At 52.4% G+C, this 26,175-nt stretch overlaps 1 protein-coding gene and 1 long non-coding RNA gene across 7 annotated transcripts in view; one reads left to right on the forward strand and one right to left on the reverse strand.

Moving 5' to 3' along the window:
• Positions 1 to 9,082: 9,082 nt before the first annotated feature.
• LOC138061522 (uncharacterized) lies at positions 9,083 to 12,221 on the forward strand. The gene is made up of 3 exons (XR_011135348.1): positions 9,083 to 9,372; positions 9,888 to 9,944; positions 10,766 to 12,221. It is a non-coding gene; the product is annotated as an uncharacterized lncRNA (long non-coding RNA).
• Positions 9,243 to 26,175, reverse strand: part of RBBP8NL (RBBP8 N-terminal like) — a 72,283-nt gene continuing 55,350 nt past the window's right edge. For 2 of the 6 annotated variants that reach the window (XM_068912677.1, XM_068912678.1), the window contains 13 exons: positions 24,911 to 25,062; positions 23,477 to 23,519; positions 22,714 to 22,809; positions 22,236 to 22,348; positions 21,001 to 21,073; positions 19,230 to 19,396; positions 18,582 to 18,664; positions 16,878 to 17,041; positions 14,748 to 15,579; positions 14,128 to 14,236; positions 11,749 to 11,810; positions 11,277 to 11,403; positions 9,243 to 9,904 (listed from right to left, as the gene is read on the reverse strand). In XM_068912677.1, coding sequence (XP_068768778.1) covers positions 9,774 to 9,904; positions 11,277 to 11,403; positions 11,749 to 11,810; positions 14,128 to 14,236; positions 14,748 to 15,579; positions 16,878 to 17,041; positions 18,582 to 18,664; positions 19,230 to 19,396; positions 21,001 to 21,073; positions 22,236 to 22,348; positions 22,714 to 22,809; positions 23,477 to 23,519; positions 24,911 to 24,977 — 2,067 coding nt within the window. In that variant the 5' untranslated portion in view covers positions 24,978 to 25,062 and the 3' untranslated portion in view covers positions 9,243 to 9,773. Of the gene's footprint in view, positions 9,905 to 11,276; positions 11,404 to 11,748; positions 11,811 to 14,127; positions 14,237 to 14,747; positions 15,796 to 16,877; positions 17,042 to 18,581; positions 18,665 to 19,229; positions 19,397 to 21,000; positions 21,074 to 22,235; positions 22,349 to 22,713; positions 22,810 to 23,409; positions 23,520 to 24,910; positions 25,063 to 26,175 lie in introns of all 6 variants that reach the window. The other 4 variants (XM_068912680.1, XM_068912675.1, XM_068912679.1 and 1 more) reach the window with 4 other exon arrangements.

A 26,175-nucleotide genomic window follows, 5' to 3' on the forward strand; every position in this document is an offset into this window, starting at 1 on the left:
CTCACAAACACCCACTGTGTCCCTTCACAAACACTCACCCGCATCCCCTCACAAACACCCATCTGCGTCCCCTCACGAACACCTCCCGTGTCTCCTCACAAACACCCACTGTGTCCCTTCACAAACACTCACCCGCATCCCCTCACAAACACCCATCTGCGTCCCCTCACGAACACCTACCGTGTCTCCTCACAAACACCCACTGCGTCCCCTCACAAACACCCACCACATCCCCTCACAAACACCCACCACATCCCTTCACAACACCCACCGCGTCCCCTCACAAACACTCACCTGCCTCCCCTCACACACACTCACCTGCCTCCCCTCACACACACTCACCCGTGTGCCCCCTCACAAACACCCACCGCGTCCCCACACAACAGACACCAGCGGTCTCGTGTTCCCAGGGTCTCAGCCTTCCTGCCAGCAGGGTAGACACGTCCCCTAAAGTGATCAGCACGCATTTGTGCACGTCAGACAACTTCCGTAAAACCAGATAAGGGCAGTTATTCTTATCCCAGTCTGGGAGCCTGGGACCCGACCTCCCGCTGCAACCCCGCGGGCAGCTCCCAGTTCGATGGTGGGGCTGGGTTTCAACACCAGCCCGCCGGCTCTGGGAGTGCGGCTACCTGTGGACTACGCTGAGACTCACCGGCAGCACCCAAAAACGGCACAGAGCGCTAGATCTCCGGGTGTCCTACTCGCTGAAGGAGAGCAGACAGAGCACAGGGCTAAATGTGGGCTGCATACGGAAAAGGCGGACCCGGAGAAGACTCAGTGGGGATCTGGGAGAACATAAACTTAGCATTATCTCCAAAAAAGTGACTCAAGGCGTATCTACACAGCGTGCCGCTTCTCAGACTCAGATGTTTATACCGCACAGTGTAAACACCCCCCTCAGGCACTTGAACCGGCTCCCACATCCCAGGGCGACGCTCTGACCGCTTGCCAAACCAGAAAACGGTGCCGTCTCTCCTCTGCGCTCTAAGGACATGGGTGGGAGCATCCGTGCGACTGGGCCTCGTGGAGGGGGTCGGAGAGCTTCGCTAGGGGTGAAGAAGCCTCCGTGCTTTGAGCATCGGGCTGTGGGTGCTGTGAACGTGTGGCAGGAAACTCACAGCTTCTGTACTCTTTAGGAACAAAAATGGGCCTTACAAACTCTCAGCGCTTCCTACCTTAGGTACTCTAGGTGGATTTTGCCTGTAGACACAAGCACACCAAACCAAATTTGCCATTAAAAAGGGGCTAATGAGATGTTTACAGTTAAGCAGGTGCTAGTGCATTTGCAGCACTGGACCCTTACAATGGCCACTTCTTTTGCCTATTAAGATTCCGTTTTTTAAAGAAGCAACATGACAGCGACTGCAATTGTTTGCAGTTTACACCAGGAATCCAACCGACGTCTGACGACATGACCTGAAATGTGGGCACTAAATAACAAGTGGATTTTCAAAATGTCTTACAGAACATCGTGCAGTTGCTAAGTCTTTTTATATGGCTGTTTCATAAGATCCATTTTTTTGCATGCTGTTCTAAGTAGGACATAAACACTTGTGTTATAGTATTTGTAGCATTTAATAATAATAATAACAATAGGATAGGAAACATAAGACTGTTTTCTGTAGGCTTTCACTTAAAAAGCTATTAAAACAATGTAGTGCAGTATAACAGTCCCCTTAAAATCCCACAGATATCCTCAGTGTATTGTGATACTCAATACAGGTCATATTTTGATTATTTGGCAGGATCATCCTATCATCTGCAGAAAAAATGATTTGGGATAAAAAGGAATTAAAATCCTTCTTGCTGGCAAGCTCATCAAAGAAGCCATGGGATAAATGGGCATGGAAACTTAGCGAGGCTTTCTCCAGAGGGTTTTCCAGAACCCAGGATTTGAATTAAAAAATAAATGGTATTTTTTCATTCTTTCCTTGACAAAACAGCTGTAGGATGTAAATTGTCCCACTGAGTCAGCACAGGATGAAGCAGAAAGAAGCCAGCCTCCATAGCTATCTTAGTGGGTTGCTAACTTCAAAGCTGGATTCAGAGGTTTGCACGTTGCTGCTGTTAACGCTTTAATGCTAGGGAGCTTTCATCTACATTTGACAAGCAAACTAGTTCACAGTGAATGAATATAGCAGGCATATTGCTATGTTTCAAGGAATCTGCCACTAAAACAGATGGGCCTCATGTCAGCATCATTTCCACCAACGGCAGTAACGGGGTGCAACCGGAGCAACCTTCTCTCCATGACCTTTTCCTGCCCTGAGGGAATCACCATATTGTGGAGAAAGAGGGAGACAGAGCTCTGTTTTGATCGAAGATGCTAGTAATTCATAGCACGGTGATGTTATTTTGGCAAAAGGCTTGACTTGTCGCATTGCTGCTGCACAGTAGCTCCAAGTTCTGGGCTGAGGCATGTTTGAATCTTAACTGTTGCAATCCCCCCTCAAGATAAATATTTAGGAGTTTTGCAGTGCAGTTTTGCACCTACAACAGCATTATGGCACAAATGTAAAGCATTCTTTTGAATATCCAACACCTAACCCTCTCATTTGACTCCTGGACTAAAAGCTCTACCATAAAGTAAGCACGGAACAGCATGGATATATGTTTGAACAGTCAAAGGGTTGCCAGAATAAGGAGCTGATAGGGAGGGGACCAAACCTGCAAGCCTTTATTCCAACATGGTGAGGGGAATATAGTTACCGAAGTCACTGCGAGTTTTCTACATTCAAGAACTGCAGGATTTGGTCTAAGCATCTGAAATGAGACAGCATTTAAACTGCCTATGTGGGCTGGGTGTTAAAATTTTGCAAAATCATGGCCCAAAACCAAGCAAAGATAAACAGGTCATGAATATATTTAGGCTGGGAATCAGAGGAACAGTGTTCCAGTTGGAGGAACTGCTAGTATTAAGATGAAGTGTGAGAAATTTCTGTACAAGTTTTTCCACTTAAAAGTGTAGTGTGGACCTGGTGATCCAACAGGCCTTTTCTAGTTCAGCATTGTTATATATATCACACTCAGGTATCTTTTCTTGCCAGCTCCTCTCTTCTTTTGCCATCTGTCTCAGGAAAGGGGAAATGGAAAGAAAAATGCTGCTTTTGTCCCAAAGCCCAAACACGCAGGAGCTTGGTAAAAAACCTGAAATATTTCTCTCAGCCGTTGTGGAAATATCCTCTGGTTTCCTGTGGGTACAACAACACTCCTTGCATCCATAAATCTCAGCCATCAGCACTTCTGTCATTGGAGCCTGCAGAGCAGTCCCAGCTGAGGCTGTTAGCACAGGTGACCGTTTCCCAGCCTTCCCACTTGCACCAAACCCATATGATAGATCATATATGAGAAGCACAGTCTCTGGAAGCTCTCTGTGCTTCTTGAAAGAAATTTTCTCCTTAAATTGGCATGCCCAGGATGACCATCATACTTTGGAGCAAATCTTCACAATCACCACATCCATCTGTTGCACCTAAAGGCCACCACTTTTGGGGCTATGCATTTTCCTGAGCATGTCTATGTGCTCCTACTTAGTATGTCTCAGCAATTTGCCGGGGGGGTATCATTCCCTACGTGTGTTACATATTTCATAAATGTTCCTAACTGCATTTCACATGCATTTTGGAGCACTTCCTCTGCTCTCGTCTTGCACATCCATCTTCCTTGACCGTCCTCCTGCATCCCAGACCTACAGGCCAGGTTTGACTCAAGACGTTGGCCTCACTGGTACATTAGCCGCGTGACCTACAACGTTTTCAATCTGACTACAGTCAGTTCCAGTTGAGAGTCCTGGTTTCTCTTGACACCTATCGGAGCAGAATGGACATTTTCCCTGGATTCCTAATAGATGTGCATTCACCCGTGCCGAGTTATGTAATCCTCTTCTGTCACTGCAGATTTCCAGTTAAAGCATAATAACATGCTGAGACCCGGGAGGAAAATGTTACCAACAGACCTCTGTGCTGATAACTGTGTGCCTTGGAAAATGACTCAGGCTTTCCTGCATGACATTAAGTATTTAAAAATTACTGGACTGATTGATTTAATCGTATAGCTCTACACTAGGGAGGGCTGTGTGCTCACTTCATGAAAAATGTATGTGATGTTTACATGAGGATTTGTGAATGAATGACTCAAACCATCTCTTCTGAACCACATGGCACAGAAGCTGCAGTACATGGCATTATTACAGACCAATAATGCACATGGGATTATCTTTTAAGACTGTGTTTTCTGAAGAAGTCCCACAGGGTTGGTGATGAGTGCAGCACGTTTGGTAAAAGCAGGATGTGCAGCACAGCCCTGATGGAGCTAGGAATTCTGGAAGGGTGGATGACAGTGTTCAACGGAGAGTGCCAACTGTGATGCCCAAGGGACACAGGAGGATCACGCACTTACTTTGGCTCAAAAATTCCTGCAAGAAACTTTGCACCAGATGAAGGATGGCATCACAGGAACTCCTAAATTCTCTTCCTTCTGAGAACCATCACTGTATGCTGCTCTCAATCACCAGATCTGCTAAACCTATCCGTTATCTCACAGTCTCTCACAATTCGTCTATAATCCTTTCAAAGGTTTAAGATCTTGGCCTTGTGCTTTGTTATGAACACACTTGAGTCCTCCCTGTTAAATGTCCCACAGCCCCCTCTGATCTAACTGTGCACTGCAGGACTGCGTGTAAAGGCTGTCTAGATGTGTCGCTGCCTTTTTCACACGTACAGGCTACATCTGCCCTTGGGAAGGACCTATACAAAACGTCCATCCTACTTAAATCCCCCAAATGGGACGTAAGCAACACTTCGGTAATGCCTGGAATGAGCTTTTCTGCGGTGAACCGATGAGTGAAGTTGTGTTTCCAAACACGTCACTATAAATGGGCATTACTTACTGATCAGATCTCATTTAAAAGGATTTCACTACAGAGAAGGTGGTGATCAGCCTCATGAAAAGGGCGTAGGTTGAGACACTAGGGGAATGCAACAGAGCTTTGTTAAACAACTGATGCTATAGAAAGCTTCCCTGAGTGGAGCAGTAACACCTTCAAATTAACACTAAAATTTCAACACTGAGAAGGTTAAAATCGTATGGCTAGATTAGCACTCTCATAAACATATCCTCTTCATAGTACTTACAGCTATAGAGGGAATAACACTGCAGAAGACTGTAAGGCAAAGGAGAGAATCTGATATGCACGTCTCTTTTTTATTTTTTTTATTTTTTTATTTTTTTATTTTTGCCGCTTTAGTTCCTGCCTTTCTGTCAGCTGGGTCACCAACACAGTTCCCTTTTGCTTCTAGCTAGTTTGGCTTCCTGGTTTCCTGCTAGAGCACAGCAACGCCTCAGTTACAAGTGCAACAGAGGAACCTTTGTGTGGTGGCAATTTTTTTCCAGGATGGAGATTTATATCAATGTCTGAATTTGCACAAATTTACTTCTTACAAAATTTTACAGATAAAGTCTAGAGAGTAGCTGGAAACAGTTTACTGCTGAGTGCATTGGGAATCTCATGCACAGCAAAAACTAAGGGCATTTGGTATACATTCCCAAGGTTCGCAAGCTGAGAGCGATGATACATACCATAAGAACGATTCAACATATACAAATGCTTAAGAATCAGCAAGCAAAGACTTGGGATGGTCTGTTATTGGGACTGTATTGCATCACAATGAGGGAGCCAGCCATTGCTATTTTTGATGGGAATAAAAGTAAGCAGGCCCCTAAATACTTGCACAGTCGCTCTTTCCAATTTGTGGAAGTTCAGATCCAGTTTCTGAGCTGGCAGAAACCAAGCTGTACTCTGAACCCATTCCTCTGGGAAACCAGTTCATCGTCCCAGTCATCCTACCTACGTTCCTTCAGTGACGACATCAGAGCTATAATTTGTCTAAACAAAATAAACAAGAGCTGCCAGTCTTCCAGCAGGACTGATCTTTTCATGGGACACCTTGTATTCTGCTTTAGTGCTCTACAGACTTATACACTATATAAGGGTGATTTTAGTGGCTTTGTGGGGAAGATCATTGTGTAAAACGGTCCTTCTTGTGCTGAACAGAAATGTGGCACAAAAAAAAAAAAAAAGGTTTGCCCTCCAAAGAGCATAGATCACTTGGTCTTGTACACAGATGCCCTTCTAAGTCATTAGCGAAACTCCACTGAAGTAATCAAAAGGGTGCCATGCTCCCCAGTGAAGCAGGATTAACCCATCAGACTAAACATTGCCCAGTGCCCTTCTGCAAATGCAGAACTGAACCTGCACATGGAAAGCCACTGTGAAGCTCAGCGCTTCCTTGCATATCTCAGATGGTTTCCTTATAGCAGAACAGTTCCAATCTCAGCCTGTCTGCACAAGTAATACCACCAAATCAATACATGCATTTACCTGTCAAGAATTACGTTAACAAAAGATGGGCAGGCATAAATTTTGAGAATTAATGAACTTCAGCAATTATCCACGTTTCTGCAGCTAATGCAGAGTGTGGTGGGAGCAATAACAGCATGTTATGGGCTGCATATGAGCAGAGTTTATGGGGCTGGATAAAGTGCAGTGTATGAACTTATACGTCACTTTGGCAACTCGCTCAGAGAAGCATTTTGCTCAGATCTTACAAAACTATTTTTTGTTTTTATAGTTACGGGATTGTCCTAACTGTGAAATCTGTATCCCTGCCAGGCCCCTCAAACACACACTGCACGGAGATACTGGGGCATTGGCTGATGATGCCAGTTGGAACAAGGCAAGAAGTAACATAAAAGATGATAAAAGAAAAGCCCAGTAAATGAAGGTGAATTTTGTGGTAGTCTTGTGCAATAAGAGGGGGGAAAAAAAAGAAATTGAAGACTTTGTTATTGTTGGCAGGAGTTGTGCACATTTTGCTTATCAAGGGATGATCGCAGGGAGGGGATTCTTTTATAGCTGCATAAAAGTTCCATGCCTCCTTAAATTCCTCGGATCTCAGGCTGTCTCCCTGCAGTCTGAGGGGCCTCTCTACAGGATTATATTTGCATTTTCTCTACTTGATTGAATCTTTTTTAGAAGACAGACTTACGCAGCTCCCCATGCATGTTCACTGCTGCTCTGGGTATTACTGCCCCCTGCAAGTCAGCCCGAGCAAGGGATAGATGTAGTGCTGAGTGCCCGGGACCAAAAGGGGAAGGAATCCGAGTTGTGGCCCCGTTCCAGTTTCCAGGGCTATGATCCGAGGAGCACTTTTAAGCTGGGATGAATCAGCGCTGCAGCCATCCCTTTGCCGGTGCCCTGGCTGCTCAGCCCTTCCTCGTACCAGCACAGCTCTTGTGCGCCGTGTCCAGATCAGAGCACTGCTGGGGCTGCAAAATAAAGGATCTTGCTGACCTCCTACTCAAGGCATTAAACCTTTCAACAGGGTCTGGGGGAGCCCAGCAGGGCAGTTCCCCCCTGTCCTTCGGATTAGGCTGGAGTTGAGCCCAGAGCTTGAACCTGAGCAACCTGAGGAGCCTGGTACTCTGGACCTGAATCTTAAATCAGCCCCTTTAGTGCACCTGATCCTGGGCATCGAGCGTGGTGCGTGCCCCAGCCTGGCTCGCGGGCTGGTCCCCGGGAGACGGGGCTGGGCCGGCGGGGGGACCGGCCGGCGGTCACTCGAGCCGTGCCGCCGGGAGGCTGCCGCAGCCCGCCTGCCGTCCCGCGCCACGCTGCGCCCTCGCCGCTTCGCCTGCCAACAGGCGACGATAAACGGGCACGACAAACCCGGGACTCCCCCTGCCCGCGCGGGGCTCGGCTGGGCGCGGGGAGGCCGTCCCGCGCTCCGGGGCTCGGCCGCGTCCGCCCGCTCGGCTGGCAACGCTCCCCTGCTGTCCCTGCGGGGGGTGACAGACCCCCCATGGGGGGTGACGGACCCTGTGGAGGGTGACAGACCCCACGGGGGTGACAGATCCCAGGGGGGTGGCTGCACACAGGGCAATGGGTGGCTTCGCTTCACACGCGCGCACACACACACACACACACACACACACACACAATCACACAAACAGGCACACAATCACATGCGTGCGCGCGCACACACACAACCACACACTCAATCACACACTAACACATGCACTCACATGCACACTCACAATCACACACAAACACATGCACTGACACACTTACAATCACATACACACACAATCACACTAACACATGCACACTAACACAGATGCAGTCACATACAATCACGCACTAACACACACAACCACACACAACCACACACAATCACATATGCATGTGCACACATCCACACACAGTCACCCACACCCACAGACACACACACACACTCACACACAATCACCCACACCCCCACACAATCGCACACACACTCACACACAATCACACGCACACACAGACACATGCACACGTTCAAACACACTCAGCGACACACTCACACACACACAATCACCCACATCCAGACACACGCACACATTCACACACACTCACACCCACACAATCACCCACACACACCCACACACTCACACCCACACAATCACCCACACCCACACATGCACACATTCACACACACTCACACAGACACACTCACACCCACACAATCACCCACACTCACACAGTCACAATCACACCCACACAATCACCCACAGACACACACACACCTTCACACACACTCACACCCACACACACTCACACCCACACACTCACCCACACCCGCGCGCGCCCTCTCCCCGCCAGGTGGCGCTGCCGGCTGCGCGCTCCCGGCCGCGACGGCTCCCGCGCTCCTCGCCCCGCCCCCGCGTCAGGCCCCGCCCCCCGCGTCAGGCCCCGCCCCCCGCGTCAGGCCCCGCCCCCCGCGTCAGGCCCCGCCCCCTTCCCCCTCGCCGTCCCGCGGCCGGGTGCGGGGCGCGCTGCGGCCCTTTGCCCTGGCGCGGGGGAAGCAGCGGTGCGGAAAGGGGAACGGGGGGCTGGGGAGCGGCCGGGCCCCGCCGCCGCCGGAAGGCGCGCCCCTCCTTAACGCGTCGCAAAGGTCTTTCAGGAACGGTTCGGCCACGTGAAACCTCGGCCGCGGTCAGGGCCATCTGCTGCGAGCCGCACCGGCCCAGGCGGGCAGGCCACCGCCGCCGAGGAGACGGGGCCCGCGAGCCCTGCCAGCGCCTGCCCCCTCCCTCCCTGCCCTCCGCGGGGCTGCGTCCTGCTCCCGGCCGGCGCGCTCGCTTCGCGCGCGTAACCGCTCCGGAAAATCACCCTGCTCAAACAAGGAGGGGGCCACACACCTAGGAAACCTGAGCAGGGATTTAATCCGTGCAGGTTTGTGCCCGGGGAGAGCGGGGCGCCTGCCTGCGTCCAAGCCGGTCGCTGTCCTTCACCCAGCCACCAGGAAGCTGTACGCAGGGAGCGGACGCTGGGTAAGCCGATCTCCTCGCACGAAATCCCGTGGAAGAACATGGTCCCGATCCAGCGTTTCAGCTCCGCGCTGCGCGGAAGGGGAGTCTCCTCCTCCTAGCGTCAGGATGGGGACCCGCTCCGGCTCTGTGTCGCTGAGGGCCTGTGCTGCTCCGCCAGCCGCGGCCTGGCTGCCCCCAATCACCGCGCACCCGTCTGTCTCCTTGTCCGGGAGCACCCAGTACGGGTTTCCCGGGTGCTCTGCTATCACTCGGTCCTTCCGAGTTCCCCACTGCCCGGCCCAGCGCGGCAGGAGCGGTCGCGCTCCCGAGTGGGTTGGGCATGGAGGTCTCTGGGCCAGCCCAGCCCTCTCCTCCTGCACTGCAGCATGCTGGTATGCTCATCCTCTCATCCTGCCCTGCCGTTAGCTCTCCTCGGAGGTGTCGTGGTGGGAAGCGGAGCAGTTCTCCAGGTTCTTTGTGATCCCCGGTGCCCCAGCTGAGCGCTCTTCAGCTTTGATTTTCTTTCTTCCTCTCAGTGACTTCTTTGATACTGCTAACAGGAAGATGACCACAGAGGTTAACCACAGAGTAATGTACGTAAGTGCACAGGGTCGGCATGGCCTAGTCCCAAAATACTGACTGCACAGGAGAAAGCAAGCTCAGCAAATGAAAGACAAAGAGAAACCCTCTCACATTTGTGAGGAAAAGGTATTTGGGGGAGGCTGTTGTGACCCTGAAAACAGAAACAACGTGTGAAGAAGCAGCAGACAGAGAAACCCATTTGGGCACAGAAATGTACCTATGAGGTGCATCCCATTCTCAGATGAGTAGGATGCATTTTTTGGGGGGGGGTTTCTCCCCCTGCCAGAGCGGTGCGTAGTGTGGCACACGGTACACACTGCACCATGTGACAGGGGTTGTGCTTCTCCATTGCCCTGTCACTGCCACAGCCGCATCCAGCCCTAGCTCTGGACATCTCCATCCAGTCCTGGAGCCTGTACTCATGTGAGCTGGGCTACAAGTTGGGCTCGCTACAGTCCACACCAGCGCTGCTGCATATCTGCCCTGGGGAGGACAGTACAGCTTTCTCCTCATTGCTCTGACAGAGGCTTGTTTTATAGAGCAGTCCCTCTTCCTACCTGCGTGCGATCATGCTCACAGTGCTAGAAGGAATCTCAGAAGGCCAGGAAAAGAGCAAGGGGCACTGCTTCCTTGTTAAACAAGCTCTCTTTTGTGCTTAAGCAACACGTATATATATATATTTTCAATTGGTCAACACTGCCCTTTCTTTACTGGCTGTGCAAAGAAGGTTACTAGCAGGATGTTTCTGACAGGGCAGTATTTAAGGTTTTGACAAGCACGCTGTTTTATCCTTGCCCTTATCGGGAACAATTTTCTGCTTATTCACCTGTAGGAAACCGGGGTACAACACATTCCATTGTCAGCCAGGAAAAGCCTCTACAGCCGCACTGGAAAATCAACAGAGTTTGCGAGAAACTTTTCTGTGAATGTCAATAACTCACTGCTGGGAATTTGGCCCTCTCCAATCAGCACCTTTCCAGACTGGCTGAACAAACACGAGGGAGTTATACCTGTTAGCTTAGGTGTTCAGGAGCGCTCTCTGAGCCACTGTCGCCTAGGCTCACCTGGCTAACCATTAGCAGGGGGCTCCTCTGGTTGGAGATACACCCGTTGCCAAAACACGGCGCAGCATGTCTTATCGCAGGCAGCCGAAAGACTCAACAGTATCACCTTGGGCAAACATTTGTTTGCAGCGTGCAATTCATTTGGCGGAAGAGCACCCGCCTCTCTGTGGGAAGGGAAAGCGCTGGGTGCCTTCGGGTATTTCTTTTAAAAGGAGCCCCTCAGGAAGCAGCAGAAGTTGTAGCCCTGAGCTGATCCCATAAGGAGTTCCTCCTTCCTACCTTTTGTCAAGGGATCCTGTGCTCTTTTTCTCTTCTTTAGCAGCGCATCAGCTCTGTCTTTGGTGCAAAAATATTCTCCTTCAGCTTGGGCTTCTTGTGGGATGTTGTGTTCATATGGAACAGTGACCTACACCAATGGGAAGACCAGTCAGTCCACAAATTACTCTGCGTTCCAGGGAGCTGATGGCTGGGATGGATTGCCATATCCCTGTGACAAATGTTGGCATTCAAAAACCCTCTTGACTCTATCTGGAAAGAATAATATTTCTATCCCTTGTTAACAAGCTGGGTAGCAATGTGGAAAAGGGGTTTGGCATCTCATGTAGGAAGAACTGTCACCTCTGTCACCAGTGAGTCCAGGCAGGTGGGCATTTGTCGTGTCTCATTGCCTCCCAGAACAGGAATCCCCAGAGTGAAAGTGTCGCCAGACCCAAGGCAGTCGAAGTTAATGGACTAAGAAAAGCAAACAAACCTCGCTGTCCATTGTGTTGGGCTCATCAGAGTCCTGCTTCCCAGACTCAACATCCTCATCGTCTAAGGAAATACAAAAAGAAGGTTTTTTTTTGGCTGGTATGGGGCCTGACAAACTCATGAGCATGGAAAGAGCCCCAGGCCCAGGCTCTGACAGCAGAGAGCCTTCATTAGCAGGCATCTGCATTAATGACACTTTGAAAGTACAAAGACGTGCTGGGACAGTCCAGAAACAAAGCCATGTCTCTGACACGCCCTGGCTGCCTGGGGCAGGAGCCAGCACGGCTAGCAGAAAGGACCGGAGTGCCCTGGAGAGCCTGCCCGGGGCTGTACACAAGTGAAGCAGAAAACAAATTCAGCCATAAACTGTATTGTGAAGCAGAACTACTCCGAGCTATACGAATTGAAATGAATGTTTATAGGAGGGCCAAGAAAGGTGTCTGGGGAACCAGCTTCCAATAAAACCGCATCCTTAGGACTTTGCTATAACAAGGTCACAAACACTGCTCCAAAGTCAATGGCCATGTGCAAGCCATGACAACTGGGGCATTAAAATCGCAAACTCTGCCTTCCCGCTTGAGGCACAGGCAGTGAGAAGCATGGCTAGAGAAAGAAGCCAGAATGGAAGTTCCCAAAGTTTCTTCCTGGTCACGGTTTGTGGCTCTTAGTAAGGAGCTTGTGTTGAGGAGGAGAGGAAGGAAAGGCAGGCAATTTGTTTCCCTGCTCAGCAAAAGGATTTTGCTCTACACAGGCCCTGAGGCTACACAATGGCAGACACGTACCTGCGCGCACCGGACACGCACCTAATCTTTGCACAGAGCGCGGCTGGCACAGGCTGGGGACCGACCCCTGCCAGCTGTGGGCACCATCGCCTGGTCTGTACACCCCGTGTGCACCCACAACAGCACACCCGTGTCAGCCAGGGCACCAGAGGCACAGTGGTGCAGAAGGGTGGAGGGGAGGTGGCAGGAGGGCAGAAGGGGCTGGGCATGGGGCTGTGCTCTCCTACAGCATTGCTCCCTTGTGCTCACCACACCAAGGGCTGGGGGTAAATCTGCCCCAGAGTTGTTGGTAGCGCAGCCTCCCCCAAGAAAAGCTCTTGCCCAGGTGAGCAGGTTTTGGACACTCCTGGAGCCCTTGTAGCCTGCTCCTGTCCTCACTTTATCCTTCCCGGGGTTAAGGTTCACTAGAAAGTGAGAAAGTATTTGTGTATTGTTTCCTGGGCTTTGTGTCAACCTTCAAGTGAGAACTAAAGAAAGTCCTGTATTTTCCCACGCCCAGAATGTAATCGGTTGAAATTCTTCTGCCATGATGATATCTCCTTAACGTGTAAGTCACAGAGGACTCCCCTTTTTCTTCCACTGTGCAAAATTCTGCTCCGGAGAGTGTTCCCAAACCACTCCGACACGCCCAGACCAACTAATCTGGGCGAGCTCAACTTTCTGGCCAAGCCAGTAAGGCTGGTACTAAGAAGCTCTCAGGAGACGTGCTTCCCTCTGCACTCCTCATGGCTACTGCCTCGCACCCACCAGGGGCCACCTGCCTTCCATGTCCCACCTTGGTCCAGTCAGGGAAGAAGCCCCAAGTGTCCCCAGCTGAGGGCATGGTTTAGTCTGAGAAAGGAAAGGGTTTAACAATGGATGGAGCAGGGAAGATGGAAGAGCATGCACTGTCCTACCTCTTGGAGGTAACAGCATCCCTTGCTCCATGCTCAACCCTAATTGCTGCAGTCCTCTGTGCCAGCACAGGGCACACTTTGGAGAAAGGGGTCACAGACAGGGATGTTTTTTCTCTGTGCTAATTCTGCAAGCCTCTTGCCTTTACCCTGTCCCCAATAGGGACATTTCCAAGGTTCTCCTTTCCTGAGAGGGACCTGTCTATGGGGGTGATCCTGGATCAACAACATCATCTTGTGTTCATGGCTCACCGTAGAGTGAGCCTTGCCTGTAGATCAGTGCTAAGCCAGTCTCTTTAGCTCCTTGAGCCTCTGTACCCACTGAGCAGGTGAGCGTAGGGTGCAGGCTGCTCTGCAGGGATTGCAAGGTGAGGCTAGATCGGTGCCTCCAGAACTGCCAGGGCTGCTGCTTCCCTAGAGACTGAGCCTGATTTTTGGGCATCCCTAGGTGTGAAAATTGAGTACTTGGGGATAGAAATGTGAAACTCAGAGCTCCCAGGATGGCCCAAAAGTGCTGGGAGCCTGGTGTACCTGGGCCCCTGGAAGGGGGTTCCTTGCTATTTAGTAATTCCTTTGGTCAGTAGTAATTGCAGGTGTTTGCAAAGTCCAGCACAGAGAGTTTCCAGCTGTAAGGTGCCTTTACACAAAACAAAATGCATTTTTTGCTCATCTTCTCAAGTGTCACATTTGCCTGGGGCTTTTTACCTGGTTCTGCCTTCTGTGCATTGAGAGACAGTCTCATCCTGGTCTCCAGAAGGGCCTCAGGGTCACTCGACGTTGACTTGCTTGTGGGGTGGGCCCGTGAGAAAGAGAGCTGTAAGACAGAAAAGAGTGCAGCAGCCCTGTAAATGCCTGCCATTACCTTAGTTACTAGAAACGCTGCCTTCTTCTGGAGAAAAGGCCAGTCCCCGACCCCTATGCGCTGACTGTGACAACTGCAGGGACGAGCATCGCAGAGGCATTTCTCTCTAGCTGTGGCATGTTGCAGCAGAGCTCTGCAGGGACGTCGCACAGCCAGTTTGCACAGCGTTACTCTAACCTGGAAGAAAAATCTTTCGGATGTGAGTGGAGGAGTGAGTTGCCAGGCTATTTTCTGCGGAGGTGAAGAACAAGCGACCAGATGTCTGCAACTTTTATCATGTGCAAATATATCCATATTGGCTTCACATGCGACAAAGCCATCACGGGCCTTTTCAAAAGAGGACGTTAACGGTCATTGTAACCGTTAACGGTCATTGTAACCGTGCTGGGCACCCAGCGCCCAACAGTGAACTCCCTGGGGAGGGGAAGGGGACACAGCTGATGCCAGCGCAGGCTGTACTCACCACGGCTGCTTGCTCCTCCTCTTCTTCCTCCTCCTTGACACCGCCGGGCTGGCCCCTGTGCTGAGCTCGGGCAGCTTGGAGGCAGCGGTAGGAGAGGTGCGAGTCGTCCCGCTCTGCCCTGTGCCGTCGGCAGGAGCCCTGGGCTGCTGGAGCAGGGGGGGTCTCCCCAGGGCTCGGCCACCCGTGGCCCGCGTCCCGCAGCTCCGGGGAGCTGTGCCGGCCCCTCTCCCTGCCGCGACCCGAGTCCGACAGGTCCAGCGGCGCATCTGTGCCGTAGTCCCTCGCCGCCTCGGCCTTCTCTCTGAGCTCAGAGCCGTCCCTGCTTAGCCAAAGCTCTTTGTCGTCTTTCCCATCCACGGTGTCCTCCAGGAAGGAGCTTTCCTCTTTGCCTCCTGGCGTGACGCTCGGCCAGGGGGTCGGGGACCGCTCCTCGGGAGCGGGTTGCGGGTCGCCATCCGCCCTGGCGCGGAGGCCTTGCTGGCGCTGGTGAGCGAGGAAGTGCTGCAGCCACTCTCGGTGCTTGAGGAAGTGGAGTTTCCCCTCCAGATGCTGATCCCGCATGTAAACCACGGCGCCGGGGAGTTTGAAAATGGCTGCGCGATCTTCCCAGTCGTCGCACGACTTCACACTGCCTTCAGCGTCTTTGGCCCTGAGGAAATGGCTGGAGAAACTGCCATCCCGGTCGGCAGAAGCACAGGTACTCGCCAGCCCCAGCTGGTGCAGGGAAAAATGCTTGTTGAGGAGGCAGAGCTGCTCTTTCCTGGCAGTCAGTTTTAGGTTTTCATAGGATGGAGCAACCTTGGGAGAGTCTGGCTTGCTTGCTGTTGCATAACTAAAACAAACAAACAAACAAACAAACAAACAAAAATTCCCATCACGTTTATTAGAGAGTTTTTGTATACTTTCCCATCTCCTGCAGGTGATGCCCTTGGTCTCCTCTGCTCTTTCTGTGCCCCACTGGCTGTTGTGGCTTCTGGCCCCTTGCGCTACGCTTACTTTCGGGTGTTGTGCTGGGAAGCGCCTGCAGCTGGCAAGGAGGTCCCCGTCCCTGTGGTGGGTGCGGAGGTTAGATACCCAGCAGCAGTGCCGCTTGCACTGCTGTAAGCCGTTACCATCCCCTTGCCTCCAACAGCGTGTTCCTGTCCCTGGGCCACGCTAGTACAAGGGAGGGTGCAGGGTCAGTGGGGAGATACAGTGACAGCTCAGAGCAGCATTGCTGCTACTTGTCAAACTATACCATATAGCCAGAATCACCCAGAATTGCACCCATACCTGTTCTTGGTTTTTCTGAGTGGTTTGGTGGCCCTGAAGACCTCCAGGACAGTGTCACACCATTGATGAATAATCTGTCCTCCCCTAATCTCACCCACTGGGAGATTTTTACAGCCGTGGTCAGCACAGGAAGGTCAGCACAGTGAGCGAACCTGCAAACCATGCAAACTGAATCCTTGCTATTGCTTCTTTTTTGGCAACTTCCATGTGCATGAGCACTGGGAATGCATGGCAGAGCTACTCCCACTCTGGGAAACTCACTGTCTCTACGGGTGAACTTACTGGCTTTGCTTAGCACTCTGCTTCAGAAATCAATGGGAAGGATAAGCCCTGGAAAGTGCTGAGCACTGCAGAAAAGCCCATTAGAATAGATAAAGAGCAGCAGGGATTGCTGCCTCCTGCTTAAGTCATCTCCTTGTTCTTCTGCAGGCTGGAGATTGGAGCACCTGGTTCACTTTCTGGTTCTGCCTGAAGGAACTGAAATAACGAGAGACTGTTCTCGTAGGGCTGGATTCCAGTCATTTTTGCTGGTGTAAATTGGGAGAACCATCCCCCCCCATCCTAAGGCTGTGGGCAGTACAAGAAGTCTGGAGAAGAAGGTGGGCAGTGACAGCAAAAACTGGCCATCTCAGTCTGCTCAGTGAGATTTCCAGCCCAGCTTGCCAGACCCAGTATTTCAGCCTAATCTTCACGATTCACAGGGATGAGTGATAGTGGCCACGGGCTGACACGGTGCTGGGAAGATCTAGCTGGAAAGAAACCCCCTGCCGAACCACGTGAAACAAGAAAGAGGACAGTAACAGCCTTTTTGCTGACTGCCGTGGGCTGCGCACCAAGAACTGTGACAGGGTAACTCACGCCTCGAGGCTGGGGCTGTGCTCACGCTCCAGTGGGAGAGGAGTCTTTCTTGCTGGTGGGGACAGTGTGGCCCCTGGAGGACTTTTTTCCTGGAGGCATGGTCTCGAGCCAGGTCTCACCAAGGCAATAGTCCCATGCAGCTGGTTGGCGATCCTCTGGGATGTCTACACAACAGGGGGAAAGAGTCCATGTGAGCGTGTTTGCTGTGTGCCTTGGACCGCGTGGGCTCGCAGAGCAAAGCCTAGAGAGCCTCACTGAACAGAGACAGGGCTCTTCACCAGCACAAACAGGAAAGACAGCTCCCAAGTCCTCTGTATGAAAGACTTCACAGCATCTTTTTTTATCAGTTTCTACCCCAGAAGTGATAAGAAGTAATTTGATATAATTCCAACCAAACAATATTTTTATTGGTTTTCCCAGGAAAGTTCCCCTTCATGTTTTCCAATGAGATCTACATTATTCTTTATTTCCGGATGCACTGATATATAGCCCAGGAGGTCGTGTGCTTCCTCTCAGGTCAAGCCACGATTCAGTGGCTTATGCAAGATAAGACCCTGCAAATTTCCAGAGCTCTATTCAGGCCACTAAACTTCATTCATGTGAGCTCCTACCATACCTTTATTTAACAGGTGTATTTCCAGTGGAGGCCCCAGCTGTGAGGCCAGGACATCATGATCTTTATCTACTGTCATAAAAGGCTCAGAACAAGTTCTGACTTGACTTTTTCTCTGCTTACTAGGAGATGTCACCAGCCTTTACTGTGATCCCCATTAATTATCCTCACAGCTTGCCTGCAGCCTTACCAAAACCCCTTTTCACCTGCTCTTTCAAGTTTTCTGTGGATTCAGGTAGGTGAATTCTGTTCCAAAACAGAAACATCTGTGTGGGTGTGCATGTGGGCTTGAGTTTCCACAGTGAGGAACAGGGCTGCAGATCCTGAAGTTTCAGGGCCCAGTGCCCAATATCTCCAAATTTCTCTGTGTCCCTCATGCTGTCTGTGTTTCAAAGGCATGGCAGGCTCAATGCACAAAATGGCATCCACTAAGCACCAGTCTCTCTGAAAATATGCACAACTCTGCTATGGCTGCATGGGCATCCCAATATTCCTTATGCTGCAGATTGAGAGAAATCCAAGATGCTTATGGGCAGGGTTGCTGTGGTGTATTTGTACTCTATGCTCAAAAGCACCCACAGTTTGTGTGTTCTCCAGGTTTTTCCATTTTTCACAGTGCCCCAGCTTCTCGTCCCCCCAGATAATGGAGAGTTGACTCTGTAACTCAAGATAAGCTACACCAAAATGTGGGCTTGCATGATCGCCTAAGGTTTGTCACTCCTGAGAGGCTTCCCTAACAAGACATCCAAGTGGGGAACCAGTGTGATGGGCAGAAGACTCAAGGATGCTAGACGTACTGTGGATCTGTCAAGAAGTATAAACACGGGAACAAACCAGAGACGTGCACTCTTGCAGCGGGGGACAAGAACTGTGAATGCCTTTCTTATAGCTTGTGGCAATTTCTGCAGAACGGTTGTATCTGGCAATAGGCAGGGTCTCAGCTCTGGCAAAGGCATACTGCCCAATTCTTTCACCCTCTAGGTGCTTCTTGGTCATTCACGTTCCTGTTCCACCCTCCTTGATCCGGTAAAGATGGCCAAAGTGGTGGGGAAAAGGCCTGAAAACATTAGGCAAGCTCTGGCAACTCTCACCATTTCCGTGAGGCTGGTTTCTTGGAGCACACTGCTTGGGGAAGTCCTACTGCTTGGAGAACTTCTCTGTCCTGCAGACTTTTCTGCAAACAAAGACACAATCAGCCAGCATGATGGCCCTGCAGGGTGGCTCCAGGCTGCTCTGCATTCCTCTCCCACGTGCTGGAGTCTCACAGCCTATTGACAACTATAGTGTGGAAAACTAGCACACCACAGCTGGGAGGACTTGGCAGGCACCAAGCACTTTCTATTGAAGATTTCTCACCAAAGTTGGGCCAAGATTTCTGTCTGGCTCAAGCTAGCACCAGAATTAATGTACCCTCTGTTGCGCATGTGTCTAACAGCAAGGCAAACACATAGTCTCTGCACCAAAAGGGTAGTGGGTCCACTCTTGCATGGCACTTTTCTTACAGTGATGGTACCCAGACATCTCCAGGGACTGTTTACTCTAAAGCAGAGCAGCATGTTTATACCTTGACATGCAGTTTCCCTCACAGCAGCTATTTTGGCTACAGCAATATCTATCTGGGCTTCCAACAACTTGATCTCTGCTCCCCAGGCCCTTTCCCAGAGCAGCTTTGCGCTATGGCTCAGTCATTTTTCCCTTCCCCAATCCCTTCAGGTGTGGCTGGAGCCAGCAGTGCTCACCTTCTCCCAGCTCAAGGCCTGGCATGTCGTGGTGTGCCTCTTCTGCCCCTCTCTGAGCTGCTTTGTCGGTGCTGGGGGTTCTGCTTGCTGGGGACAGTAAAGCCAAGGGGGAATGGGGGGTGGAGCAGCTTTCTCTGGAGATGACTCCCGGGTACTTTGTCCTGTCCCTGTTGAAAGGAGAAGGACACGAATGAGAAGAGGCAGGAGGAGGTGGTCACCAGTTTGAGACCCACTAAACTGTGAGCTCTGCGTTATAGAGCCCTATGCATATATGGATATGGACACACTGGATCCCCAGACCCACCTTCTTCCATTTCAGCTTATCATTGGTTCAGCTGCAGTCAGGAACATGGGACAGAGCCAGCCCAATAGCTTAAGGTCTGATTTCCCCACTTGGCTGTGGGTCACATTGCAGGAAGCCACGATGTTGAGTAAGCCAAAACCCAACTCTGGCTATTGCAAAAGCTCTATGAGAAACTGTCCATCTCTGGCTGGGATTTCAGCCTGATGGAGTGGGGTGGATTCAGCATATGGATTTAGGGGCTGTCCTCCTTTACCATTGCCAGCTAGTGGGACCGATGCTCTCGGTCACTATGAGGGAATTGCCGTGAGGCTCAAAGCTCTGCACCTATGTCCAGCCCTCTCCGGACCCTGATGCTGAGAGCCAAGTGTTTAGTTGAAAATAACGCTGTTGAGCAGCGCAGGGAAGAGCAGAGCAGGAACAGTCAGGGCTCAGTGAACCCCATCAGCTCTAGCGCTAGGAAACTCCTCAGGCCTCGGAAAGCATCAGGACGTAAAAGTGAGAGTTTCTCTTTAAACGGATGGAACTTTCTGAGCTCCAAAGAAAACACATTTCTAAACTAATCCCTTAGTGCTAATTCCTCTGGACTTTAAACCCTTGAGGAATGAGCTGATTTGTATATATTGGCTAGCCTGACAGGTTACTTGGCTTTCACCACAGCACTCTGCTGAGATATTAACCTGTTGGAGCAAATCACTTCTCCCTCTTAACTTCGGCTCGGTCCTTTCTTTGCTTATAGCTCTTCTTCCCACACAAAATGCAATCTATTTCCTGCAAACCTGCTCTACTGACTTGGGAGTCTGCCTTTCCACTGGAGTCGCGCACATGTGCAGAGCCCTTGTGACTTTGCAAAGAGATGTTAGGTCTTGCTGGGGGTCTCTTCTGATTCATGCAGCCTGGCTGCTGCAGGAGGGGAGCTGTTGACATGGAAAAGCTGTGAGATCCTATGGTGAAGAGTGTGGCCGAGGCAAATAGCCCCTGATTTTACTTGCCATGATAGTCTGCCATAGGTGTCTGTTGAATACCCTCTCCTCCCCAGGAGACGTGGGAGTCAGGATGTATTGCTAGCCAGGAAAAAAGATACTTTCTCCCTTTCCCTCATGATGCAATCACTGTTCAGTAGAAGAACTGGACTAATAGGAAATGTAGGACCAGAAAACGCCCACAGCTTTCCCGTACACCCCTCCCCTTCTCATCTCACTATGTCCTGCTTCAGCCATGCCTTGCTCCAAGGAAGCTGAAGATTATTAAATCCTTGGATGCAGGTGATCAGGGGATTGAGCAAAGGTCAAAAGATATTTAGATCATTTCGTGTATTTTGGTGTCCATCTTCTACTGGAACATATGGGAATTAGACACCAGAATACCTCTGAGGATGCTGTGGTCTGGATGTGGCCCTGTTCAGCTGCAGGGAAGCCTCTGGCCAGACCAACACCCCACCTAATGAATGAAACCCAGAAGAGTGCTTACTCCAGGCTCCGGAGCCTCTTCAGGTCTTCCTTGAGAGTTTTGTTTTCTTCCTTCAGGCGATTCATTTCATTAGCTGCAAAGAGAGGCGAAGGGTGCAGTGGGTTAAGGTGCTGCTAGGAGAGATGCTCGAGCTCCTTGTAGTTTGCTGGGGTACCTGTATTGGGGAGGAGGGGGGACCACACCGCATTTTGAAGGGGTAATGGCTTTCCTTCCTTCTCTGAAAACGCATTGAGTGCTAAGGATAAAAGGGAGCAACTTTCTGATTCAAACTCGGCCAGGGCTGGAGGTCCGTTAGAGCCTACTTGGCTCCCGGGGAGAGGGTGACCAAGACGGGGCGACCACTGAAGGCCACAGCACAGCAGGAGCGATGCAGCCAGCATCGTGCCCGCGAGCGCGCCTTTCCTCCTCCGATCAGCGGGCGCTGCATTACGGCTAGCAACCCTTCAGAGAGCGAGAGTGACAGCATGACAGGGGGGATAAACCAAGGGCTGCTGGCACCTCTCCGTCCCTCCTCATCCCTTTTCTCCTTCACCCCCACTGCCCTCCCTGGGCCAGTCAGATACACGGAGGAAAAAACACCCTGGGCTTGAGCAGTGCTGGGAGTTCTGCCAGCGGCTCGGGAGAGGATCCATCATACGTGTTGCTTGATTTCCATCTACCCGTGCTGAGCTGCTGCTGTGAATTTCCTGTCTTTTCCAGGGTGTTGCTTCTGCTGTGCCAAAGGCATCTTTCTCCAGGCAGCTGACATCGCCTGGCCGGGGAGCCCCAGCTGCAGCCGAGCCCGGGGCTATCAGCCTGCCGCAGCTCTCCTGTTTCTGGAGCTGCGGCAGGCTGCAGTCCCCCAGCTCCGCTGATGCACGCGAGCAGCTCCCTCGCGGGCCTGCCTTCCCCGCTGCTGGAGGCTGCCGCTCTTGCAGCGCGGTGGCTGCACCCACGCGCCCGGCCACCCGGGGGCCCCGTCAGGATTAGCTGCTGCAGAGGGAGCTGCGGTCTTTTCCCAGGGGTATCTGATACCTCCCAGACCCAAATCTGATGGCAGGGTGTGAATGGGAGCCCTGGTTTTTCAAGGCCTCCAGGCTTGGCTCGGCTCCCTTCCCTCTCCCCTGCCCATCAGCAAACACTTCCTGGGTGTGCAGCCACTGCGATGGCTTGGGGGCACATGTCCGAGAGGGGCGTTAACCAGGGAAAAGCATCCATGAGCCAAAGCCAAGCTTATAGCAGACCTCGGTACTTACTGAGGATGAAGATGTGCTGGAGACTCTGGAAATGGGAGGTCTCGTATTCATTCTGCTTCTTTTTTGCCAGTTCCTGCGTGACCATGCATCTGTCACAGAGACCCGCTCGCAGCCTGGGTGAAGAGCCAGGAGCTGGGTTACCCGAGACCTGGCAGGGGGACATCGATGCTGCCCTTGCCACGGCACGCGCACCCACCCCATGCCCAGCCACGGTGGAAGGAGCCGGCGCCATCCGCGCAGCCCAGCCCCTGCCCCTCTACCTCCCCCCATCCAAGCCCATCACCGCTCATTTTCAGAAAACACCTTTGCATTTGCTGAGGTGCCTCTGCTGCAGGAGCTGGCTCCCCCAGCCACGCGTGATGAGGAAAGACCTTCACGTGCTGCAGCCTGCCTGGTACGACACTGAAAAGCAAGCTCTCCCTGCAGGAGGGTGCACTCACTGCCACAAAACAGTGCTTTGTTCAAAAATAAATCTTACCTGTTTTCTAACACTTTTACATTTTCCTTAAGGACCTTCTGTTGTTCCCTTAATTGGTGATTTTTTGCAAACAGCTCTTCAATTTGCCGGGCATCACTAATACAGGAGACAGAAGAGAACAAGCAAACAAAAAGGGTTATTGGATTTCTCCCAGAGCCTGTGGCTTTATTCTCGGGGCGCTGGCAATGGGAAGGATTGCACCTGCGAGTCCGCTGTGCTGCTCGCACTGGATGAATAAAAGTGCTTTTGCTGGGTGCCGGGGTGCATGGGTGCTGGGGTGCACGGGGCCTGGGTGCCTGCTAGCAGGCAAGGAGAGGTGTAAGGAAAGTCCTGCTCAGCCCTGGGAGCAATGCAGGGGAGGAAGAGGAGGAGGAGGAGGAAGAGGCGAGGCACAGGCACTGAGGAGGCGCTCGAGGGGCTGGTGGGATTTTGGCTGCTCAACGTCACTCCTCTTCCCTTGCTCTACAAATCGCCAAACTGTCTTAGGGGAAACGTCACCTCCAAGCCCTGCCTGTGTCCGAGGCCCTGCCTCGCGCAGGTCACCAAAAGGTTTAAGTGTGGCAATGCCCAAGCAAAGGCGAGCAATGCTCTCTACATCAGGCATCCTCTCTCAGGACCTGTGGCTTTCGCGGGCGCCTAGAGGCACAGCAGCCTCCGAGAAGCTTCTGGGGAGGCCTTAAAATTAAGCAGTGCAACCTCTCGTCCACCCCCACAGGCCTTTAACACTGCGGCGCGGACGGAGAGCAGGGTCTGCGTTGCTCACCGGCACTTCTCCGTCGTCAGCTCCATTAGCTTTGTTTGCAGACCTGGAATAATTAACAGAGCCTGAGAGATGGGTATTTATTGCATGTTCCAAGGCAGTTTGGAAACAAAATGCAAAAACCTAACTTTAGCAGGGTGCTCCGTTTTAAAGAAGCATCATCAGCTTACAAACCTTATTCCTGGGCAGGAAACTCGTTTGCCTGTGTTAAATGACAGCAGCTTAACATAACTGGAAAACTTGTACAAAATGTGAAGACATTCTGTATTTTCGTGATTTTAATGAGTTTGCATCCCTCCCCCCCCCCCCCCCACCCCAAGTCTGTTCAGTTTTGCTTCTAGTTATTTCTGGTTACACCACTCATTTCCCAGGTGGGCAGTATTTTATAATTCTTGGGGCTGCAAAGCATCCTGGAGGATATTTACAGCTCGACAGGAACTGTGTTCGTTGATGGATCTACAGACATTACATTCTGTCAAATCCCTTTTATGCAAAATAGCTGCAAGCGTGTGGTTTAAATTGCTCGGCGGTTTCCTCTGTACTCTCACGCGGCCTAAAATGGCACAAGACAAGAACGAATTCACAAGCCAGAATCCTGTGCGAGCACTCTCGGTGTGTTCGTAATATTGATACTGGGAATTATTCTAGTAGGAAAACAACTGGATTTGGCATTTGTTTGCTTAACCTACCGGTTCTTATTTTGGTAACGCACGACTCGGCAGCTCCCTAGAGGCCTGAGCTATCTATCCTTATCCTAAGGTTGTCTTTAGCAGAGCCCTGTAGCCCTGCTACTTGCGTCTGGCAGATTATTGCATCTTTCCCCTTCCCCTTTGACCATTCGGTGTCCAAGGAAGAGTGCAGCTGGGCTCGCTCTTGGGCAAGCCGGGGCGTCGCAGGTGCCGCCGGGCTCCCCGGGCGCTTCCCCGGCGCGCTGGCAGAACGCGGGCGCCCGCCGCATCGCCGCCACTCGCGACTTCAGATGTATCACAGACCGCGGCAGCAGGGCACGAAGGGCTCAGATCCTCCGCGATTAACGCTCTGACCCGAGCGTGCTTCCCGCAGTGACTGAGCACCCCCCCCCGCGGCGCTCAGCGCACTCTCCAGGGACCAGGAAACCGGACATAAAAACGGGCTGTCTCCTCCCCAAAAGAGTTTTCGCAATAAACCTCGGTCTGCACGAGATGAAACGTGTCAAGGTGCCCTCGGCCTCTCCGTTGCCTTGCGGGCCGGGCTGCGACCCCCCTGCCCTGCCCGTCCCCCAGGACGGATGCTTAAACAGCCGGGCTGGCCGAGCCGGTTACCCCAAGGCTCTGCGGTCCGCGCGCTCGCCGCCTCCCGCCGCCTGATTTGACACCGAACAGCTGAAAGTGGCCTTAAAGAAAAAAACAAAAAACGAACCCCGGCTGTTTTTTCATAGGAGTCCTCGGGTCTCCTTACCTTGGACCTCTTTGTCGTGGGTTTCCTTGAGCTTATTCAGGAGGTCTGCAAAGCCGTCCGTGGTCATGCTGGGGGCTGCGCGGCGCCCCGGGGCACCGCTCCGCTTCCGCTGTGACGCTGTCCTTCCCTTTTACATCGCTCGGGTTTTTCGCCTAACAGGCACACGCACACACAAGAAGAAACCCCCAGTAAAACAGCCGTGCCCGAGTCCCCACGTCGCGTTTTGCAAAACCTTCGAAACGGGACCAAGGGAGCCCGGGAGGAGAGGCGGGCGCGAGGGCTTCGCGGCCCCGCGGGCAGCCCGCGCAGAGCGGCGGCCCAGCCGCGGCACGCGGAGAAGAAACTTCCCCCTGAAGGCCGAGGCGCGGGAAGGACCGGCGACGCGCAGCGCGAGCCGCGGCAGCAGGACGCCGCCGCCGCCAGCGCTCCTCTCGGAGGAGCTTCCCTGGCCTTTCGAGCGAACCTCGTGCAAACGGAGCAGAGATCTCCTCGCCTCGGGAAACAAACAGCACAAAACAAAACAAAACCATCGTTCCTACTTCCCAGGGCAGCAAGCTGCCTTTGCAGGCTCCGGGCGATCGCCGCCAGCGAGGCAAACGCACCCGGCGCGGCGCGGCGAACCCGCTCGCTTGGCATCAGCCGCCGTGAAATGGGCATTAGGAAGCGATCTGCCGCCTTCAGCCTCGAGCACGGCGGTTTAGCAACGAGCCAGGTGACACACGGCCTGGCTCCGCTCCCAGGAAAACTCGCGGAGGAGATGTTAGCGAGAGCGACCTCCTTGTACCTGGCGGCCGCGCCGGCACCTGCGCGCTCGGGCGCGGGGAAGCGCTTCCAGGCACGGCCGAGTCCCAAGCGAGCTCGGCTTTGCAGCGCCGCTCTGCGGGCTGCGTTCCCCCAGGACGCGGGGAAAGGCCTTCCAGGAACAGCGAAACGCTCCTGACTCCCGCCGGATCCACAACTGCAGACGGCAGCTTTGGCTAGGAGGGGGGGAGCTGCTCCGCACCCAGCGCTTCCCGCCGCTGCGGCTCGGGCCGGGGCTGTGCTTCAGCCTGGAGCTGCTGCCCGCCAGAGCCTCCACGTCGGCGAGGGAGCTGGGACCTGCCTGGGGCCTTCGATCCTGGGCTTTCAGGTGTGAAAAGCTATTGCGGTTTTGGCAAATTCGCGAGACAGCAGCTCTCTTCTGCAGATGGGACTGCCGCCCGGCAGACGAACCCGGTGAGGAGCTCGGGTCTCTTCTGGGGTTGCAAAAGAAGGGAGAAACGTGG

Source organism: Struthio camelus, chromosome 18 (genome assembly GCF_040807025.1).
Source record: "Struthio camelus isolate bStrCam1 chromosome 18, bStrCam1.hap1, whole genome shotgun sequence".
Lineage (NCBI taxonomy): Eukaryota > Metazoa > Chordata > Aves > Struthioniformes > Struthionidae > Struthio > Struthio camelus.